Source organism: Notolepis coatsorum (genome assembly GCF_963971535.1).
Source record: "Notolepis coatsorum genome assembly, chromosome: 10".
In the NCBI taxonomy this organism is placed as follows: Eukaryota; Metazoa; Chordata; class Actinopteri; order Aulopiformes; family Paralepididae; genus Notolepis; species Notolepis coatsorum.
Window position 1 is genome coordinate 97,282,033 of NC_140174.1, and position 22,254 is coordinate 97,304,286.

At 42.3% G+C, this 22,254-nt stretch overlaps 1 protein-coding gene across 1 annotated transcript in view; it reads left to right on the forward strand.

Annotated features, from left to right (window-relative positions):
- The first annotated feature begins 7,962 nt into the window (after window positions 1–7,962).
- The window catches only part of rbm19 (RNA binding motif protein 19), an 88,502-nt gene continuing 74,210 nt past the window's right edge, over window positions 7,963–22,254 (forward strand). Inside the window, exons 1-3 of the mRNA XM_084322628.1 lie at window positions 7,963–8,077; window positions 11,476–11,658; window positions 11,771–11,881. Coding sequence (XP_084178754.1) covers window positions 8,042–8,077; window positions 11,476–11,658; window positions 11,771–11,881 — 330 coding nt within the window. The 5' untranslated portion in view covers window positions 7,963–8,041. The remainder of the gene's footprint in view (window positions 8,078–11,475; window positions 11,659–11,770; window positions 11,882–22,254) is intronic.

Below are 22,254 nucleotides of genomic sequence, written 5' to 3' on the forward strand. Positions count from 1 at the left end.
AAAAAAAAACAAAAATTTAAAAAATCAAGACACCAAAACAGTATTCTAAAAGAAAATAGCAAAAGAAAACAGTATTATTCACCCCTGTAGTTTTCAAAAATAGCTTTACAAATTTTTCTTAAAAACCAAAAGCGAATTACTCATTCTTAACTGTATATCAGCATTGTTCCACAAAGCGCTTCACAGAAACCATCAAGCATTCACACTCACACAGTCATACACTACTGGTGGTTGTGAGCAGCATCAGCAAACACAGCTGCCCTGTGGCAGACTGACGGAATCATGTCTGCTAATCAGCGCCAACCACCATCAACAACCTTCATAAATACATTCAACATTAATGGAATAGGCTAACTACCAACTTAGCTGTAGCAGTTAGCTGTTATATGCAATCACATATGTTTAACTACGGGGTAGTAGTTGACCTAGTTGTTAGCTTAAGCTAGTTAGCTGTGGTTATTTACAAACATGTAGATGAGACTAATCATATACAGATCGAGAACATGGCTAACAGTTGGGAATTCTAAGGTACATCTTATTTAAGCATGTAAAATGGCAACTAATCAATTCAATCAATTAGATTACCAATATTATATCAACATGAAAATTTGGAAGGGAACATAATAGTATTTTATTTTAGTATTTACATTTACATTTACATTTAGTCATTTAGCTGACGCTTTTATCCAAAGCGACTTACAAGTTCTGTACGACAAGACAGCAAGAAGGGTACAACTCTATCAGCTGAGTAACAATGTTCATCAAGTGTTGCGTGTTACAGTGTAGGTTAGTTTATTAGGACAAGTGCATGACAGTAAGGTTAGTCAGGGTTAGATTTTTTTTTTTTTTTTAATCATTTCAGATAATGGTTGAAGAAGTGAGTCTTTAGTCGACGGCGAAAGATTGGACGGGATTCGGCTGTCCTAACTGGGATGGGTAGTTCATTCCACCATTGTGGGGCAAGGACTGAGAATAGGCGGCTTCTCTTTGATGACCCTCCGGGAGCTTGGATAGGAGTAGGTCTGAGGCGGCCAGAAGATGCAGAGCGTAGGGGTCTTGAGGGTGTGTAGTTAGAGACCATTGACCGGAGGTAGGCGGGAGCGGTTCCCTTTGCTGCACGGTATGCTAGGTCGAGGGCCTTGAAGCGGATACGTGTAGTATTTACTATTATAATATTAGTAGCCGATTAATTTGCAGCCCGTCCTAGGTTCTGATTGGCTCTCTAGGTTAGCACTTTAGCTTCTGATGCTGTGGTGGGCACTAGTCCTAACATTGCTAACTAAACTTTTAGTCAGAGAAAAAACGTCACGAGTCACAACTATTTACGTCCACGTGCTGTAAGGAATCAGGAATACGGAAAGCACATTGTCTTGTAATAGAATGACTGAAATCACTGCATTTACATTTAGACTGCAAGAGCTAGTATAGGCTAGCTAGCCCTCATGAACCGGCAGACACCAACAGTAGAATATGCACTAGGCTACTGCATGCACCTGTCATGTTACTGTTGGTTCCTTCCACTTGAACTTCATCATCATTAGCAGCAGCAGCGGGTAAACATGTCTGTCATTTTAGAACATTGTTCTGCGTCTTTTACTAGCAATTTTAGTTTTTTAATTCTAGCTTTTTCAGCTCCACCCTTTCTTTTTTTGCATTCTCCATTTCTGCGCTTCTAGGCCTACTCGCGGTTGGGAGGAAACGTGAATCTCATTCACTGATGTCTCATGTCTCATTCAAGACTGGCTAACAAAAGCATGTCTTTCACTTAACACCAAGAAAACAGTGTGTATGATGTTCACAAAGTCACCAGTAGAGGTCACTCACTCTAATGTGTTTCTGGGAGAGGCGGAGCTGGACATTGTACATTAATTCAAGTATCTTGGGGTCACATTGGACTCTACATTGACCTTCAAAAAGTCATGTGAAGAAAGTGACAAACAGTCAAGTTTAACATCGAAAACTTCAGGCAGATCAGGCCCTGCCTGCCAGTTAATGCTGCAAGGATGTTTCTGCATTCAATGATTTTATCACACATCGAGTAGGCCTACTGTTTTATCAACTGGTCTCTTTTATATGTCACTACTCTTACACCAATATAATTACTCTACAAAAAAGCCATAAACGTATTTGATAGGAAACCAATTTCATTTCATCACTGTAATGTTTTAGAAAAACATAACATGCAAATTTTCGAGAATTTCCAAGTTTTCAAATATACTTGCTTCATGTACAAGGTTCTGCATGGACTTGCCCCTCCCCCATTGAATGAGTTCATCCAACAGAAAGCAGACACTGGCATTACCACCAGGGCCATCAGTAGAGGGGACTGTAAGGTGCCTTTTCGTTACATATTCCATGTTCAAGACCCATCTTAAACTGCATCTTAAGGCAAACCAGAACTGTGATCATTTTTAATCTGATTTAGTTTATGCAACTTGTTTATTGTTTTATTGCCGGCCCACACACTGGCCCACACACCGGCCCACATAATGGCCCACACACCGGCCCACATATGGCCCACACACTGGCCCACACACTACACCGGCCCACACACTGGCCCACACACTGGCCCACACACCGGCCCACACACCGGCCCACATATTGGCCCACACACCGGCCCACATACTGGCCCACACACCGGCCCACACACTGGCCCACATTAGTGGCCCACCCACCGACTCACACACTGGCCCACACACCGGCCCACACACCGGCCCACATACTGGCCCACACACCGGCCCACACACTGGCCCACACACTGGCCCACATTAGTGGCCCACACACCGGCCCACACACTGGCCCACATTAGTGGCCCACACACCGACTCATACACTGGCCCACACACTGGCCCACACACTGGCCCACACATCGGCCCACATTAGTGGCCCACACACTGGCCCACACACTGGCCCAAAAAAAAAAAAGTAAAAAAAAAAAAAAAAAAAAAAAATATATATATATAATTTTTTTTTTTTTTTTTTTTTTTTTTGACCAGCCCACTTTGGTCCCGGCCCATCGGGATTCGTCCCGAACGTCCCGATGGCCAGTCCGCCACTGGCGTCGGGCGATCCCGTGAGCACAGCCAGCGGGCTGGAGTAGACAGCATGGGCAGTGGTGGAACTGGAGGAGCGTGCTGTGTTGTGGCGACCTCTGCTGGAGGAAGAGGTGTCCTCTGCTGCGTTGATGAGACGTCCACTGCGGGGCTGCTGACTGGGCTGGCGTGCTCTAAACTGTTTGGCTACCTTAAACACAGCTAAACTGTGGGTCTTAGTGAACCCTCCTGCTATCGTCTGTACTACTAACGCAACGTGGCTGTATGCACCACCGGTCTTCAGCGACGCTCGCCTGGTGATATACTTGAGTCACTATAGCCGTTAGCAGCATGCTAATACACCGCTCACACTTCTGGAATAACACGTTATCTATGGACGTTGGTTCTTCTTTCTGTATCGCTTACTCACACACTTCACTATCGCTTGTACTTCTAGGATAACCCGTGTTATAGCAAGTACTCTCTATCACCCGTTGCTCTTCAACGGGGCTCTTCAACGGGACTCTTCAAACGGGGCTCGTCCAGAGCACACGCCCGTTCACGACCGCTCACGCCCGAGTTCACTGTCAAAGAGGACTTCCTTCTGTTCCGCCCTCCAGGTAATCATCTCTCACTCGCTGCTCCTCTCTCCTCCACTCCACCTGCCACCACTGCCCCCTGCTGGCGACCGCAACTGGTCCCACTATAGGACAACTCAAGGCAAGGAGAAAGATGCTTCAATGTCATGTTAATGATCCATATCGAAGCCGGAGAAAGAAGAGCACCTCGCATCATTAGTAGTCCGGGCGAGATATCAAAAGGAACACTGTTTATCACACTTTATACACACAGGGGAAGTAACAAGTTAGTCAGCACTTCTGAATACTTAGCAGAATATTCAGGATGCTACATATTGTTTACATAAGGGTCCTCCATTTTCAATTCATCAAGACATTTATGACATACAAGACATACGAATATACGGTACTGTGTAAGAAAGAGAGATCACCATAAAAAAAATTGAAATCCAAAGGGGAAGAAACTGTACATTAGTGGCTTGGGTGGGGTGGGGGAGTGGGGGGGGATTTTGACAATTACGGGGGCCAGTTTATAATTGCAGCCACCCGTAGGTGCTCTTTGAGAGCAGTTTTGAAGGAGGGTCGGGATTCACATTCTTTTACGGCTGTGGGTAGGGCGTTCCACATTATTGTGGCATAATTGCGAAACGTGTTTACTCCCTTGTTTGAGCCGAATATTTAGTCCCTTGTTTGAGCCGAATCTGAGTTGAACATGATTTGTGGAGCTCCCTCTGGTGTTGTGGTCGTGGACTTCACTGACCTTTAGGAAGTATTTTGACATGTACATGGGTATCTTAGTGGTGTAGTGTATCTTGTAGACCAGGCCCATTGCAAGTTGCTGTACTCTGTCGTCTACTCTAAGCCATCCTAGATTGTCAAAATGGGCAGGGGTGAGGTGTGTTTTAGGAGTAAGGCCAAGCAGTAGTCTGACCAGTTTGTTTTGTGAAGTTTGGAGCCTTGTGATAAGCTGGATATGAATGATATTATGGTGACCGATTTGAAATCTCATTAAACTCAGGGTTTATTCTATAATTGATCAGTTTTGGATAACTTGAAAGAAAACATCAAATATTTGATGTAATATTTGGTCATTGCTTTGTTTAAAACATTTGGAATGTACCAACTCAAGAACATAGTCCCAGGACTTTTTTTTATTAAGAAAATAATATAATATATAAAATGGTGCTTTGGCTTTTTACGAGTACCAAATATCTCAAAGTAGATGGTTTTGTTTTTAGATTTCTTTGGCCACTTTGACATTTCAATTTTAAAACTAGGAATCTGCCTTTTAGATTCACAGCAAGATCTCCATCAGGAGAACAAATGAGTAATTGAAGGTCAACAGGAAACATTTTCTTTTTGCTGTTACAATAAAACAAAGAAGCTAAATCAATCAATCAGCTACAGCATTTGGTACAGATTCCTAAATCATATGGTCATGTTAGGAGAAGACAGCAACTAAAAATGAATGAATACAAGATTACAGAACTTTAGAGAATAGCTCTCTCTCTCTGTCTTAGTACTTAGTACTTTTCTTTCTTCAATTAGTACAGATAAGAACAGTTTGAATACAGGGCGGCTACGTGGCGTAGTGGGCAAGGCGCTCGCCACGAATGCGGAGACGCTGGGATCGCCTGTTCGATCCCAGCGCTCCACATTGCTTTCAGTTTAGCTGGTCGTTCATACTAATACACATTGGCCGTATTAGGGGGTGGGAAACTGATGGGTGGGGATCGGGCGTTGTGGACAGCGACTCCTACAGGTCGGTTGGTGCGCCTGCGCAGTAGAATCAGGAAGTGTCGGGGGCAGCGTACGCGTTACTCCTCGCCACTGAGAGATCGAGCTGCGCAGGTGAAAAGATGCGACTGCTGTTACCTCAAGTACCGGAGGGGACTTGTGCTATGTATGACTTAGTCCACATTGCAGCCGGCTTGTGGGAGGCAAGAAACAGCGTTCGTGACAGGGGAGGGTTGAATTGGATGATATGAAATTGGGATGGGAGAAAATATAGAAAATGGGAGAAAAAGTGGATAAAAAAAAAAGAACAGTTTGAATACTGAATGTCATGGAACTAAGGGCCCAGTTAGTGGTCAGTGAGGAAAGCTTTTAATAAGCCTTGACACACGTTTTCAAATTCAACTCTCCCATTTGGAAACACAACGTTCTAGGAAGTAAACATGAGCCTCAGCAAAGGATATATTTGTTTGGTAACTGAATAAAGTTTCCCTGGAACACTGTTTAAAGCTACCTGAAAGGTTTATCTCTCCCTGAGTTGTTTACATGTGCAGGAGCTACAACATAGTGTAGTAATCAAGTACTATGCCTATCTATTAGGTTGATGTTTCGTTCACAATGCCTCAAAGATTTTGTTTTGACATAAGATAAAAACAACAACAAAATTGCCAAAATTAGTAATTTTACCCTCAGAATACACAATACAGTATACAACATTTATATCATCATTACAGTAGTGCAGTGTAGTAGTGTGATAACTCAATCTTAGTCTTGGTACATTCTGACAGTTATATAGGATAAGTTATATAATGTGTAGCAGAGCTTCCCAAACTTTACCACCTCAGAGTCCGCTTGAAAATATACAAAGATCCTGCGGCCCAATTTGTATCTTAAATCAAGCCAATTAAAAGCAGGTCTGCACGGTGACCAAATGAAAAGAGCGGTACCTGTACGTTTAGAAGCACCTCATATACACTGTAGAAGAAGAACAGTAGCTACATTTAGCACCACCTCATATATCACTGTAGAAGAAGAGCAGTACATTTGGCACCACCTCATATACAGTATCACTGTATAAGAAGAGCAGTACGTTTAGAACCACCTCATATAAGAAGAGCAGTATGTTTAGAACCACTTCAGACAAATCAATAATTGTGCATCATTTCACAGATTGCCATCCCTATACAAACACATCAAAACACACAGAAGCCTTGGCAGTGGGAAACATTTGTAGTTATTTTTCACCAGTATGAATATTTAATAATTGATTATTTTCCTTTTCATACTTTTTTCTTTTCATGTTTTGGGGGGGGGGGGGGGGGGGTGATTTGGCGGCCCACACTTTTGTAATCACTGCTGTATAGAATGAATATTTGGGCATGATTTTTTGTAACATATCCAAAGTATCTTTATATCCAGTGGACTTTTGAGTGTAGTGCTATAGCTATGAAAACAAGTGTTTCAAAATAAAATACTCTACAGAAATAAATGTCTTCTGCAAGTCATTGAGGAGAACTGCCCAAGGTCACATGAATACCACGTAGATACTGTTTTATGGTGTAGGCCTGTGGACTATGTATAATAACTATATATAATATACATGCGCAGTCAGTAAGTATTTTGACAGTGAATCATGTTTTGTTATTTTGTCTCTGTACTTCAGCACATTGGATTTGAAATGGAACAATGACTGAGGCTAAAGTGCAGACTTTCAGCTTTAATTTGAGGGTGTTTACATACATAGTGGGTCAAACGTTGTAGCCCTTTTATATACATATAGTCTCCCCATTTTGAAGATGAAAAGTAATTGAACAAACTAACATTTAAACATTGGAGGTGGCTGGGTGGGTGGGGAACACTGTACAACTGTACAAGCAAAACTGTACATTGGAATATTGACAAAACCATACTTGGTCATTTACTGTACATTGGAGGAGGTTGGGTTAGGACATTTACAGGGGCCAGTTTCGAATTGCAGTCTCCCGTAGGTGTTCTTTGAGAGTGGTTTTGAAAGTGGGTAGTGATTCACATTCCTTTACAGCTTTGGGTAGGGCGTTCCACATTGATGTGGCATAATTGCGAAACGTGTTTAGTCCCTTGTTTGAGCCGAATCTGGGTTTAACATGATTTGTGGAGCTCCCTCTGGTGTTGTGATCGTGGTATACTATTCACTGACCTTTGGGAAGTATTTTGACATGTACATGGGTACCTTGGTCATGTACTGTAGACTAGTGTATCTTGTAGACCAGGCCCATTGCAAGTTGCTGTACTCTGTCGTCTACTCTAAGCCATCCTAGGTTGTCAAAGTGGGCAGGGGTGAGGTGGAACTTCTTATTCTAGGTTAATACCAGGAAACAGAATAACATCTTGAAAACCCCAAATAACATGTTGAAAACCCTGATGATCACTCCACTCCAAAGGGTGGATTTCTATATTATGCAGTAGATATAAATATAATTACTTCAAATTGTTGAAATATTTCTGAATCACAGGGACGGGTACATCTGGGTTCTACTTTACTTTAGACCAGGGTTCTGAGTGTGATTACTCTAGTCTTCCAGTTTCAAGTCAGATACCCGGATTGATTAGGCCCCTCCCCAAAATGGCGACATAGAGAATATTACATGCTTGTTTGTTGACATTCGCTAAAATCCAAACTTGTGTCTATTGTGTGAATTTACCGCTGCCAGTGCTAACCATGTCAAGACTAATTGTTAAAAATCTCCCCAACGGGGTAAGTATTAAGCTATGAAGTCTAAAGATCCCGTGAAAGCTACGCTCCTGTGTGCTTGTAGTTAACAGTCTAGTAAATGGCTGGTGGTTCTCAATTAGATTAAGTTAGATTCAAATGTATTGTCATTATACAGCACAAGTACAGTACAACGAAAATAAGTTCGGCATCCAACCAGAGTGCAAATGTAACAGTAAAGTGCATCAGCAATATACAAGTTACAGGTTGAAAAAACCCTCAGCTCGGAACTAGGCAAAATCTGCATATGGATCGCCGATAACAAACTATCATTACACATGGGCAAAACAGAGTCCATTCTCTTCGGTTCAAATAAACTCGGCAAGACCGACGGCTTCTCAGTTACAGTGGGTGACAATATTGTCACAAGGAAAGATGAAATTACCTACCTGGGTTCCATCCTAGAGGCTAATCTTTCCTGTGACTAAATGGCATCCAATGTAATAAAAAAAGTCAACCAACGAACTCGATTCTTGTACCGGATCTCCTCTCTGGTAAACAAGAATACCCTGAAGACTCTGGCAGGAGCACTCATTCAAGGGTACTACGACTATGCTTGCACCTCATGGTACCAAAGCACCTCAAAGACACTAAAAACCAAATTACAAACATCTCAAAACAAACTAGTCACACTACTGCTTGACCTGACTCCTAGAACCCACCTCACCCCTGCCCACTTTGACAACCTAGGATGGCTTAGAGTAGACGACAGAGTACAGCAACTTGCAATGGGCCTGGTATACAAGATACACTACACGACCAAGGTACCCATGTACATGTCAAAATACTTCCCAAAGGTCAGTGAATACCATGATCACAACACCAGAGGGAGTTCCACAAATCATGTTAAACCCAGATTCGGCTCAAACAAGGGACTAAACACGTTTCGCAATTATGCCACATCAATGTGGAACGCTCTACCCAAAGCTGTAAAGGAATGTGAATCACTACCCACTTTCAAAAACACTCTCAAAGAACACCTACGGGAGACTGCAATTCGAAACTGGCCCCTACAAATGTCCTAACCCAGTTGTACAGTAAATTACCAAGTATGGCTTTGTCAGTATTCCAATGTACAGTGTACAGTGTGAGTGTCCCCTGACTCCCCTACCCCCCCACCCCCCCACCCCCAATGTACAGTCCCCCCACCCAACCCCACCCCACTTACCCAACCTCCTCCAATGTACAGTTTCTACGTCAAATATACACTCTTTTCTGGACACTTTTTGTATCACAAACAGTACTGTACTTGCAAATCTGGTATGTCATAAATGTATAGATGTAGCAGTACTGTCTATCTGTATGTCGTGTGTGTCATATATGTTTATGAATTGAAAATGGGGGACCCTGATGTAAAGACGAAAGTCTTTCTCTGGTCTGCATCCCCTTAACAATTGTATATTGAGCTGTACTGTACTGTACCCATTCTGCAATCTGTTAATAAACTTTTCAATCAATCAATCAATCAATGTACAGGTGATTAAACTGGGTACAAAATATACAAGTTAGTACTACTGAGTGTAGTGCTAATCAGATGTATGTACAGACAGAGTGTACTATTATATAAATGGAGACAGTATGACTACCACTGGCCAGAAGTGTAACTAGTAAGAGTAGGATATGTACAGATATATATATAGTAAGGGACTATGTGCAGGTAAGTACAGATTCAGACGGATAGGTATTTGGTATATACAGCATTATAGTACATGCTATCATACAGAGCTAATGTTATGTGCAGGTGTACAAGCAAGTATATGTGGGGTTATATGCAGGTATATTCGACCTTTTAATCACCCAAATTGATGTATATTATGCCACTGAATATTTTAGTCAGTAGATATGATTTAGGCCTAGTCCAGAGTTCTAGGCTATATGTTCTAGTTCAGAGTTCTGTCTATAATGCAGGTGGGGAGATAACATTGGCTGAGAGGAAAACCTTAACCGGTGATCAGTACAGTCATTATATGTTATTATGCTTACTTATAGTGAATTAAATAATAGTGATAATAAACTATTAGATACATTTCAATTTTCAAGATTCAAGATTCAACAGTTTCATTTGTCACATACATACACAAGACATGCAGTGAAATGTAGGTGGCCTTGCCCGCCTCGATTGTGCAAAAATACAAATAATAAAATTGAATAGACAATAAAATAGAGTAGACATGATTAAAAAAGTAATAACAAGAATAAAATACAATGCTAAGCTTAACACTTTCTTTGCCAGGCTTATGTACATCATTATACCATCCTCTGCCAGCTCTATTTGTCTATGGAGAAGTTCCCCTTTGCAGGGCTATAACTTTTTAAATTGTATTGCTAAATTGACATTACTATGGCCCATTCAACGCCAATTATCTATCGTTCAGGATGTAGCAACGTTATACTTTTTCATTCACATATTCATACTAAAATACGGTCTAAAGTATAAATATGTTTTTATCGTTTTCTGCAGCATTCTGCAGAACGTGATTTATAGCCCTAAATGCATTATATTGATGATCAAATACAGTTTGATAGCGATCGGCGCAAGATAAAAAATTTCAAATGGACGTGCTTCTAGAAGTTACTACTTATCATCTGATGTTGACCGGATGGGGGGGGGGGTCGTTTATAATTCCGTGGCCAACGTTAGATGATTCATCTAGTGTGGGTGATATGATCATTGGAGCAGTTTGTATCGAACACGGTAAAAAAAAACGCTGAATCTTACCCCAGTCTCCTCGGGCCGTTGGGCGATGAGCGTGGAGCAAAAATATTCCTATTATGGGATGTTGATATACGTCCAAATCATGTTGTTTATCGAGTTATTGGTAACGGATCGCTATCCATTGTGTCGAAGTCCCGAGTCCCGGGACCTATAGTGAGTGGTCGGACCGATTTTGGATGAGCACCAGTTTCCGTTTCCGGTTTCCGGTTTGGGCGATCCGCCGATCGGCCACCAGATGGCGCTCTTAAACCGTTGGAGAGTTGAGAGGGGATCAACAGTAGATCTCAAGTCTCCGCGGGAGAAATATGATTGCGATCACAGATTTTTGAAATATTGATCTCAATGACGTGTTACGGCGTCATTGGCAGAATTAGCATGGCGGGGAATGACGAGGTAAGGCGTCCTTGGCGGCCATAGTGTTAAGAATAAAGGCAATGAGTAATATATACAATAATATACAAATATACAGATCTGTTTTTAAAGTTACCTTTTTGTAGTGTATTGTGTGTGGGGTGTGTGAGAGAGTAAGTGAGGATGTGTGTGTGTGCTTGTGTGTGGAGAGATCAGTGTTACTGGGGACCATCCTGGAACCCCCCCAAAGGATCCCACTTTGAGAACGGCTACTGTGGTGGTCCTGTAGTGATGTGTGATCCCGCTGTACCTGCAGATGAAGGAGGAGAGATTCCGGGGAATGTTCGCTGCATTTGGGACTCTGACAGATTCCACGCTGAAGTTCACGAAGGATGGCAAGTTCCGCAAGTTTGGCTTCGTGGGTTTCAAAAGCGAGGAGGACGCGGACAAAGCGTTGAAACATTTCGACAAGAGCTTCGTGGATACGTCGAGAGTAGCGGTAAGACGAACCAAACCTTACTGGTTTCGTGGCTTGTGGTTAGGTCAGTTTCACACTTAATACAATTTGTTACTTGGGTCTTGAACCATGTGTGTGTCGTCTTTCTTTCCAGGTGGAGATGTGCAAGTCTTTCGGTGACCCCACTAAGGCAAAGCCCTGGAGCAAACACACCCAGAGCACACCAGCCAAATCCTCTGAGCCAGATGCCAAAGAAAGCAAGAAGGTAAAGCCAGAGACCAGTAACTTTGTATTTAATATATTATATTAGCTTATATATATGTATCGGCAAATCCCAAACGTCATCAGCCGCGATCAGAACAGGTAAAAACTTTCAGACGTACCTTTTCCAGCAAACAATTAATTCAGTTGAGTCGTATCAAGTTCAGATGTTGTGTGTGATGTGTGTGTGTGGTGTGGTCAAAAAACTATATGATTCCTCGTCCCTTCCAAATCATAACTGCCCCTGCTCCCGGCAGACATCCACTTCAACACCCGACAACCACCACCTGATAACATTTACATTTAAACATTTTTAAACATGCGGTTGTGCAGCCCCTGATCACGAAGCCTGGGCTTGATCCTGCAGCCATGTCAAATTTTAGGCCCATCTCTAAACTGCCATTCTTATCAAAGATCCTTGAGAAAATTGTCTATACTCAGCTAATGAATTTTTTAAACGAGCACAATATTCTCGAGGTTTTCCAATCTGGTTTTAAATCCCTGCACAGCACTGAGTAGGGATGGGAATTGATAGGATTTTATCGATACGATTCCATTATCGATTCTGCTTATCGATTCGATTCTTTATCGATACCCTTATCGATACCTGATCGATTTATAATTTACATAAATAAATTGGAAATACAACAGAACTACATTTACATTTAGTCATTTAGCTGACGCTTTTATCCAAAGCGACTTACAAGTTCTGTACGACAAGCCATCAGGAAGGGCACAACTCTATCAGCTGAGCAACAATGTTCATCAAAGTGTTGAGTGCTACAGTGTAGGTTAGTTTATTAGGACAAGTGCATGACAGTACGGTTAGTTAGGGTTAGATATATATTTTTTTATTCAGATAATGGTTGAAGAAGTGCGTCTTTAGTCGACGGCGAAAGATTGGACGTGATTCGGCTGTCCTAACTGGGGTGGGTAGTTCATTCCACCATTGTGGGGCAAGGACTGAGAATAGGCGACTTCTCTTTGATGACCCTCCCGGAGCTTGGATAGGAGTAGGTCTGAGGCGGCCAGAAGATGCAGAGCGTAGGGGTCTAAGCTGGTTAGAATAACAACATGCAACTTGACATTTCTGATTGTCATTTATTGTTGAGCCCCCATGTCAGAAAAATACAAAAACTGTAAAAAATAAAACATTAACTATAGCCTACACTTAAATAAAATAATGTATTTGAGATTCTCTTAAAATGTATTTATCTTTTTATTCTTAAACTAACACACACACACACACACAGAGCTCCCTCCCCGGGCCCCTGGTATTGGCTTGTGTTGCTACACGGACACATTTGTATGTTGCACCACCATGGCTTACAGTGTAGACTTATAAACAAACACTGCGGCTCTTATTATATGTGAACTAAAGAGTACAAGGTTTACACAACAGCCCCCACCTGCTGCTTTATTGTATTTGTACCTGTACTATCCGCTGTCAGCTGTTTATCTCTCTTTGTGAGCTTGATTAAATAGCGTTAGCTCACGTTAAATAGCGTTAGCTCCGTGGCTAATTTTAGCTCACCCTGACCTAAATCAATGACTAAGTTCTAAAGCATTCAAGTAGTTTTCACTGCACATAGAAGTAGCCAAACAGCGGGAGCATTTCGGGAGCATATTACCAAAATCCAGGCAATTTCGAGCCCTTAAGGAATCAAATAAGTCTGCCATGGCTACATGCTAACGCTAACGTTGTTTTGAAAACCTGGCAGCGATAAGGGAATCGAAAGTCACGGGAGGCACACGGTTCCAGGCATCGGCCAATTAGGAACCAGTTCCCAACGGGAACCGGTTTTCGATTCCCATCCCTAGCACTGAGTCGGCACTTTTAAGAGTTTTTAATTACATCTTTTTAGCTACTGATTCCAGTGACTGTGTTGTCCTGGTCCTTTTAGACTTGTCGGCCGCATTTGACACAGTGGACCATGACATTTTAATTGCCCGCCTTGAACAGTGGGTGGGCATCAGAGGCATAGCCCTTGAATGGTTCATGTCCTACCTGGCAGATCGATCCTTTTGTGTCAAGCTCGAGGACTCCGTGTCCTCTACTGCCCCCCTATTGTACGGTGTACCCCAGGGCTCGATACTTGGCGCCGTCCTGTTCTCTATTTATTTATTGCCCCTTGGTTCTATCCTCAGAAAGCACGGCATTCCTTTTCACTGCTACGCTGATGACAGCCAGATCTATATGTCACTAAAAAAGTCTGGCTCTTTTTCCATAGACCCACTGACCAAATGCCTCGATGACATTAAATCCTGGATGGCATTGAATTTTTTAATTTTTAATGACAAAAAGACGGAGGTCATGGTTTTTGGTGGCCCCTCTGTGACCTCACTGCTAGATCTGGGTTCGCTGGCACAACATGTCAAACCAATAGTAAATAACCTAGGTGTAAAGATCGACCCAGACCTTAAATTTGACAGCCAGATCAAGGCCGTGGTTAAAACGAGTTTTTTCCAGTTGAGGCAGCTGGCCAAAATTAAGCCCATCCTACACGCCCAGCATTTTGAAGCAGTAATCCATGCATTTGTGACTACCAGGCTGGATTACTGCAATGCACTTTATATAGGGGTGAGTGGATCCTCAGTGGCTCGCCTTCAGATGGTGCAGAACGCCGCTGCTCGTCTTTTAACTGGCACTCGTAAATATGACCACATCTCACCGATTTTTTTTTCACTCCACTGGCTCCCAGTGCACTTTAGGATTCATTTTAAAATTATTTTATTTGCTTTTAAAGCTCTTCATAACCTTGCTCCACCCTACCTCTCTGAGCTGTTGCAGGTCTATACACCTCATCCGCCTCATCACTGCCCCGTTTCAAAGGCCTCCTTAAGACCCACCTTTTCTCTCTGGCTTTCGACACCATGTAGCTTGTTGATTTTATGATCTTATTGTCTTACTGTGTTGTTGTTGTATCGTTTTGTTACTGTGTCCTTTGCTTTTAAATATCTTTTTTAAGTACTCTGATCTATTTAAATTTGTATTGCTGCCTATATTTACCTAATGTATTTTTTTTCTCTGTTTTGGTACTCTTGTTTTTTTTATCTATTTTTAGTGCTGCTAATAGTTTTTAATATGCTCCCCCTGTACAGCACTTTGTGCCCCTGTGGCTGTTAAAGCGCTTTATAAATAAAGTTGGATTGGATTGGATTGGATTTAGTCATTTAGCTTACGCTTTTATCCAAAGCGACTTACAAGTTCTGTACGACAGGTCATCAGGAAGGGTACAACTATATCAGCTGAGTAACAATATTCATTTTATTTTATTTTTATTTATTTTAATTTATTTTTATTTATCCTTTATTTATCCAGGAATGTCCCATTGAGATACAAGATCTCTTCTTCCAGGGAGTCCTGACCAACACGGCACACAACAAGTTTCAACATAAAACAGGGCATTAAACAAAAAACATATAATTCAAATATAAATACAGAAGGTCATTTGTGCAGTGGCAAGGAGCATAATCACATCAACAATAGCATCAGGTAAAACAGTTACATGTTTCATAAAGGGCCAATCGTAGCATACCTTTAAAAGCATGCACAGTAGGAAGTGCCTGTGTAGACAAAGTTTTACTTGCAACGTATTCCATAAAAAGGGAGCATAGTGGGAGAATGCAGCTTTACCAAGCTCTGACTGCATCAAAGGAACATTTAAAAGCATCCCATTTGCTGCTCGTCTGGTATTAAAAAAGCAAGTATAAAAGGACAGAAGTCTGGAGATATATAAGGGCAGCTTACCTAGCAATGACTTAAGGATAAAAATCAACATGTGTGATTGTCTTCTTTGGTACAGAGAGGACCATCCTAATGACTGATACAAAGTGCAGTGGTGGGTGCGAGAGCCTGCACCTGTTACAAAACCTATGGCAGTATGGTACGCAGAATCCAGCTTTTTAAGCAGGGAGGAAGGAGCATGCATATATATTACATCGCCATAGTCTAATACAGGCAGAAAGGAACTCTGCACAATTCTCTTCCTGGCTTCAGACGGGAAACATTTCTTTAACCGGAAGAAAAAGCCCAGTTTAGGTCTAAGTTTTCTCAGTAGGTTCCCAATATGAACATCAAAGGCCATCTTTTCATCAATCCATATGCCCAGATATTTATAGGATGCTACTTTGTCAAGGCATGTCCCTTCCAGTGTCAGAATCGGAGGGACAGCTGTATTAGCTCGAGAGCGAGAGAAGGTCATGTACTTGGTCTTTTTTGCATTAAGGACCAGTCTTAGCCTTAGCAAGGAGTGTTGTAGTGTATTAAAAGCATCCTGTAGAAGCTCTATGGCCTGAGTTAAAGAGGAAGCCACTGTGTAAACAACTGTATCATCTGCGTATAAATGAAAACGTGCTGGGTTTATCCCATTTCCTAGTTCATTTATAAAGATGGAAAATAAGACGGGGGCCAAAATAGAACCTTGTGGAACACCTTTGTTTACAGTAAGAGCAGCTGAGGTATAATCTTCTACTGAAACACACTGAGTTCTTTCAGATAGATAGTTTTTAAACCAGCTCAAAGCCATTTTACCAAGACCTATGCAGCCAAGCCTTTGCAGTAGCAATGCATGATCCACAGAATCAAAAGCTTTAGACAGATCAACAAACATCGGCTTCATCAAAGTGTTGCGTGTTACAGTGTAGGTTAGTTTATTAGGACAAGTGCATGACAGTAAGGTTAGGTAGGGTTAGACTTTTTTTTTTTTTTATTATTATTATTTCAGATAATGGTTGAAGAAGTGCGTCTTTAGTCCACGGCGAAAGATTGGACGGGATTCGGCTGTCCTAACTGGGGTGGGTAGTTCATTCCACCATTGTGGGGCAAGGACTGAGAATAGGCGGCTTCTCTTTGATGACCCTCCCGGAGCTTGGATAGGAGTAGGTCTGAGGCGGCCAGAAGATAATAACCATCATAAATCAGCCATTAGGCCCACCATTTCCACATCAACAGGGGGAGCAATCACCCCAAACAACCAAAATGACTCTGTTTCATTACAAATACATACACAATATAGAATATAGAATAAGTTTAAATCTAAATATCAACACATGATGGTCAAAAAGAAAACATTTAAATAATAAGCAATTATTTAAGCAATAACCCTAATTGTTAACCCGGAAAACAATTACCTATAAACAAAATGGAGCCTATATAATAATCATGTAATAACTAAGGTTTTTACTCATAATTCATAGACAAATCATTAGTTCAATACATTTCAATTGATACTATGACAAACACATTTTCTTTCTTTTTATAAATTTTTTTTTATAATTTTTTTCTTATCATGAGTTTACTGTCCAAACTGACAAGGCGAACAGGACATGCAGTATTGCAGGGCTATTCAACTAAATTGTTCAGGGGGCCACATTGTCAGAAACCCAAGGGGCCAGGGGCCGGACTGCCACGGCGCCTCCCCGTGCTATGAATATATGTACACTTGACACAACACGCAACCACATTTTCACAACTTTTATTTAACTACATTGCAAAAGTAGTATACTTTTCAAAAAAAGTGCTTCATTTATGTGCCACATCTGCAACATCTCCTGCAAAAAGTGCTTCATTTATGACTGTGCAACAACTGCAACATCTCCTCTTCAACATTTCAATATAAAAATAAAATAAAAAACAAATAAGTGCATGATGTGCATCTGAACATTCTAACATCAACACTTGAACAAAAAAACACATTTATAGTGCAGCTGAGCTTATGAAAAAGTGCTTCATGTCTGTGCAACAACAGCAAATCACAGCATCTTATTAGCACTTATTGTCCACTCTTAACTCTCAAACATCAGGGGGGTGGGGGGCAGACAGGCCTAGCCTACATACACACATCTAATGAGAGCGATTGCACTTCTTTGACTGGGCAATGGCAGAGAAAGAGGGTTCATAGGAAGTGAGGGCTACCCGCAAACAGTGATGCAAATGCTAATTTGTCAAGGAGGCACGGTTGCTTGTTTTAATGGCATTCATGTGAGAGAAACTGGATTCACAGGTGTATGTTGAGCCAAACATTGTTAGCACAGATATTGCCAGCGTTTTTATTTTGGGGAATGTCTTGACATGAATACACTTTATCCAAAATGTTGTGGTGGATTCATTCTCAAGTGCCTGCTTCAGAGCAGATGATGCTTGCATGTCAATTATTTCAAGTTGCAGGAGACCTTCATCAATGTGAAGTGATGCAAGGAACTCTTGTCCTTTTGTGGAAATAGCAGCTACATTGGCAAATGGGTTGCTCACAAAATGCATCAATTCTCTGGACATGTCAAATTCATCAAATCGACTTGCAAAGTTTTCCCTCAATTTATCAATGAAATCTGTCATTAATTGAGTGACTTTTGGCTCAATTGTGCGTATTAACGTTGACATAAAAAAAAAAAAAAAAAAAAAAAAAAAAAATTTAATTTTTTTTACTTTTTTTTATTATCATGTAATCTTTGGCGGGCCGGTCAGAATCATCCCGCGGGCCGGATCTGGCCCGTGGGCCGCCAGTTGAATAGCCCTGCAGTATTGTCTATGTGCTGCATAGTCCGTTGTGCACACGCTGCTGTATAGTCCATCATTTGGAGGGGATGGGTGTGTGTGCAAGTTAGCGAATGCCATAAGATATGTCAGCAAAGATTATATGTATAAATGTGTTAGCATTATTTAATGTGATTGTCAGTTAGTGGGGAGCCAGCTGTTCAAGAACAGTGACACCTGTTGGAGCTCAGTGTTCACCACTGGCCCGTCATCATTGCCATACTTCAGGAGAACTCGGCGGATGAAACCTTTGGAGTCTGGCATCGTTTTGATGTTTCGGCCCATCGGCCAATAGTTGCGAGGAGCTTGGCTGTCCACGATGAGGACTGTCTCCAGGGTCGAAGTTCCTCCTTTTGCATTTCCATTTTTGACGCTCCTGCATCATTGGCAGATACTCCTTAGTCCACCTTCTCCAGAAGAGGTCTGCAATATACTGCACGTGCCTCCATCGTCTTCGGGCATAAACGTCATCTTTGCTGAACAGACCTGGTGTGATGCGATCGTTGGGAAGGTCAGCCATCATCTGCTCTCCTACTTTCCCATGCTGACATCGGCAGACATGACATTGCCTTATGACTGTCCTTGCTGAGGAGTTGGCTCGCAGTATCCAGTAATGCCGCCGAAGCCTGGAGAGCATGTGGTCTCTACCGCCATGGCCGGTCAACTCATGGATGTCATTGAGTATCAGTTTAGGCACATGTCCACTTTTGGGTAGGATTACAGGATGTTTCACCTCTTCTGGCAATGCTGATCTGCTCAGCCTGCCTCCCATCCTCACGACTCCATTCACCAGGACAGGGTCGAGTCTGTAAATACAGCTGCTCTTCTTTACTGTGGAACCCTTTCTTAAAGCAGTAATTTCTTCATGGAAACTGTGCTCCTGTTCGAAACGCACAATGGCTTCCTCTGCTTGGGCCTTGTCATCCACAGAAAGATTTTGATGGGTCAGCTTGTCTTTAAACGTTTCCATGTGGTCCTCCAGCAGTGTTTGTGTTTTGTTGCTGTGATCCACTTGTGCACAAAGTGCCTTTTGTGCTCTTGTTTTTTCCTGGCACAAGCATTGAAGCAGTTTTTTAAACTTCACAATCCATGCCACAGCTCTCTTGAGGCTAGTCCACTTGGAGAAGTGGTCGATAAACTTGCTTGTGGGATTCTTCTCTCCCTCCACCACTGTGCTGTAAACATCGATGCAGTTTCTCTTTTCAGAGTTGTAAACAGCGGTGTGGTTTCTCACTTCGGGGTCATCATCAGCGACCTTTTCCGGCTCTTCAACTGAATTTGGCTACTGTGACTCCAGCTGCTTGTTGGGTACCACTTCAGCGTATCCTTTTGAAATTACATTGTTCATAAAGCCTTTGTATTCTTGACAGAACGTGTCATTCTTCCTGAACTTTCTCAGGAGGTGCGCGGCCGGCTCCTCCGCCACCTGTCGATTGTTAGGCATGCTAACGTCTTCCTTGCGAAAAGGCAGCTTGAGGTGGTAATGTCTATCATTGCAGAGGTGGATGCGATGTTGTACTGCTTGACCAAAATCTCCAAGTTTGAAATAGAGATTCTATTTGCACCCACATACGGACGGCCATGTGTCTCAGAACGGCGCAAGTTCAAACAGCGCTGCTCAACCACTTCCAGCGCTCTGGTGAAAGCGACAGCCGAACGCGCAGCGCTGAAAGCTAAATTTCAGTTCTGAGCCTAAAGCATGAAATAGATATGGAAGAAGCCAAGCTCAAGATAAGACGAGAGAGGTTGGAATTTGAAAGTGAATTAGCAGCAGCTGACGCGAGGATTCAAGTGCTGACGGAGGGCAGCGTCACATCTTCCACAAGGAGGAGGAAACAACGCGATCTGACGTTCGCAGAGTCCATGCCCACAGTGTACAACCCAATCACGCCAAATCCAATGCGCGCGCGTCACTGTCTCAGCATCAAAGTCATGCACACTCAAGTTCAATCAATGTGCGCACAGCGCACATTCTGCACATTCTTCAGTGCAGAATGTAGCAGAGCTGCCTGGATCTAAAAAAGCATAGGTCTGCACAATCTGGCTTCCTCTAGAAAGCTTCACCTGAACAGGAACGACAGCAAGCGTGCACTCTTTGCTACCGGCCCCAATAGGTTGACGTGGTTCCAGAGAAACCAAAGCACTGCTCACAGATTACTCTGCATATGTTCCCTTGGGAGACCCCTCTGTTTGAGCACTCTTATTTTCAATTTCAAAGTGCAAAATGCCTGGATGCCTTTGTTGACACACTGGACAGGTCATACGCTTGCAGCAGTCCTTACTCATGTGTCCTTTTGACAAACATCCAAAGCACAAATGTCCGACTTTGAGAAATTCAATTATCTCCTTGTTAGGTATGCGTTTCATCTTGTTGCATGTCTCCATGGTATGATCTCCTTTGCAATACATACAAGGCTTTTGAAAAGCAGTTGATGTGCTTGAGTCCTGTCTTTGAAAAGCAGTTGATGTGCTTGAGTCCTGTCTTTGAAAATCTTTAGGCATGGAAGTTACTGTGGTGGCGAAACTGCTTCCTCTGCTGGTCGGATTGGGCCTTTGTTTTGTGTCTGCAGGCTTTGTTCTGGAGCCACCTCTGCTGTTTGTGGTTAAGTAAATGATGTCACCAAAGATGGGTTCCAATACAATCCTAGCCTGCTTCTCCACAAACTCCACCAAGTTTTTAAACTTCACTCTTTGTTTTTGCCTTTCCTGATGATCACACACAGTTGACCTCCATTTGTCACGGAGCTTGAATGGCAATTTAGAGACAATTATTCTGAGGTTGGATGCATTATCCAGCTCATCCAAATGCTGGACATCCTGCATTGTGTTGCAGCAGCCTCTTAAAAATAGTGCATAGGCTCTTAATGCATCTCCATCCTCTGCTCTTATAGAATTCCAGTTCAGTGCTTTATTTACATATGTGTAAATGTGGTAACCTTCATCTCATTACCAAAGTTCCATTCCAGTTGTTCCTTGGCCTGTTCATAGCCTTTTGCAGGATCCATATTTAAAAAGCTACGAACCAGTTGTCTTGGCTGACCAGTTGTAAACTGCTCTAGGTAATAGAGCCTGTCTTTATTGTCAGTTTTTGCTTCAATGCCATGTTCAAAAGCTTTAATAAATGACCTGTATTGGAGTGGGTCACCATTAAAAAGTGGTATTTCTTTAGGTGGAAGAAGAGACAGCTGTAATTTTTTGACCATGATTTCAGTTACCGGTATGTCTTGTTGTTTCTTCATAACACTGACCAGAGATTGATCATTTGCATTCGAATTTAAATTAGCATTCTGTCTCGTTTGTGGAGACAGTTGCGCTGTGCGCACATTGATTGAACTTGAGTGTGCATGACTTTGATGCTGAGACAGTGACGTGCGCGCATTGGATTTGGCGTGATTGGGTTGTACACTGTGGGCATGGACTCTGCGAACGTCAGATCGCGTTGTTTTCTCCTCCTTGTGGAAGATGTGACGCTGCCCTCCGCCAGCACTTGAATCCTCGCGTCAGCTGCTGCTAATTCACTTTCAAATTCCAACCTCATCATCCTCAATCACATTCTCCTTTAATGTCGATTTTTTATTTTATTTTTTTTAAACTTAATTTTTTAGCGTTTATCGCTTTTTCTGGTCAAGCATGACCGACAGAAACAGGTTGAAAATGGGATGTAGAGCAGGGGAAGACATTCTGAGAAATGACGGCGGGTCCGGGAATCGAACTCGTGTCCCCCAGATCCGTGACAAGCACGGTTTTCCCCGACGCAGAAATAGCGCCGAGATATGCGGTGAGCTACGGGAGCTCCCTTTTAATGTCGATTTTACTGTGATCATAACCTTTTCATCCACATC